Source organism: Aplysia californica, unplaced genomic scaffold (genome assembly GCF_000002075.1).
Source record: "Aplysia californica isolate F4 #8 unplaced genomic scaffold, AplCal3.0 scaffold00001, whole genome shotgun sequence".
Lineage (NCBI taxonomy): Eukaryota > Metazoa > Mollusca > Gastropoda > Aplysiida > Aplysiidae > Aplysia > Aplysia californica.
Window position 1 is genome coordinate 68,062 of NW_004797271.1, and position 1,229 is coordinate 69,290.

A 1,229-nucleotide genomic window follows, 5' to 3' on the forward strand; every position below is an offset into this window, starting at 1 on the left:
CTTTTGACTTCTCCGTTGACATCCACCCCTTGGCGCTCATATGACCTCATGCAGTTGCGAGCGCCGTAAACCGTACTAAGACAAAACAAACAAACATCTGAAGATGCTCCTCTGCAAGTTCCCTGATATGAATTTCATGTTTGGAAAAAAAGAATTGAAAAAAATAACCCACCCCTCCCCCCTGCTGTTGCTGTTGCTGTTGCTGTTGTTGTTGTAGTTGTAGTTGTAGTTGTTGTTGTTGTTGTTGTTGTTGTTGTTGTTGTTGTTGTTGTTTAAATTTGAGCAACGCTGAAACTGCTTTAAAACACGAAAAAAATTGCAGTGTTCATTCTTTTTTATCCCTCGCACCATCTTGCACATCGATGCTTTTGTGCTCGTTTCGTCACTAATAAGACTATTCTTTGGCCTTGGCCTAGCTTATGTCTATCATACCCAAGACGGACGACAACATTCTTCAGTCTTTGATCATACCGATGTTGTAGCAGGGCATAAAACAAGGCGTTCGGTCAGTAGACGAATTGTAGTAAACTATTAGGGCCTAGAATAAATCTGCACTGATAGATTTTTGCCTTTCGTGAACAAAAGCTTTAAAAAAATGTTGACGTCAAATCCCAGCATTCGCGTTATAGGACATTCCTTACGCAGATTTTCCACGAGCCTACGCCAAGGAACTAAAACAGACTCCACAGACTTGAGAGACCCAAGTGCAAGGCAGAGGTTCAAATCCTTTGCAGACCCTGCGGCCGAAGATCCGAGTAAGTTCCCAAAAGGGCAATCCTTTAAAATCATTAGCACAAGCAGAAAAAGCATCCCTATCATACTTTTGAAATAGTAACTCATAGATCTAGATCTACAAATCTATATCTGGATCTAATCTAGATTTAGATCTAGATTCTAGGTCAAAGAAGTTCAGATCTGAAGGGAGGGAAGTAATACTTCAACAATACATGATAGGCCCCATACTATTACTTATTTCATCTATGTCTACCACCCAGGCAAACTAGATTCTATCTGTATCATGCATACTGCTTCTGTCATCATCGTTATCGATGGACAGAAAAAAACCCTCACAGAATTTGACGACGATGGAATTGGTAAAGGAAATCACCACGACATAAAACTATATCTAGTCACTGACATAGTTCTGCCACATCAGACCATAATAGAATTTTAATTATTTTATCATTTCTATGTTCTTCAGTTCGTGTATTTTACTCTGTGATGATGAT

At 39.5% G+C, this 1,229-nt stretch overlaps 1 protein-coding gene across 1 annotated transcript in view; it reads left to right on the forward strand.

Annotated features, from left to right (window-relative positions):
- Positions 1–410: 410 nt before the first annotated feature.
- LOC101845732 (cytochrome c oxidase subunit 6A, mitochondrial) overlaps positions 411–1,229 on the forward strand; it is a 6,108-nt gene continuing 5,289 nt past the window's right edge. The window contains exon 1 of the mRNA XM_005088767.1: positions 411–755. Coding sequence (XP_005088824.1) covers positions 596–755 — 160 coding nt within the window. The 5' untranslated portion in view covers positions 411–595. The remainder of the gene's footprint in view (positions 756–1,229) is intronic.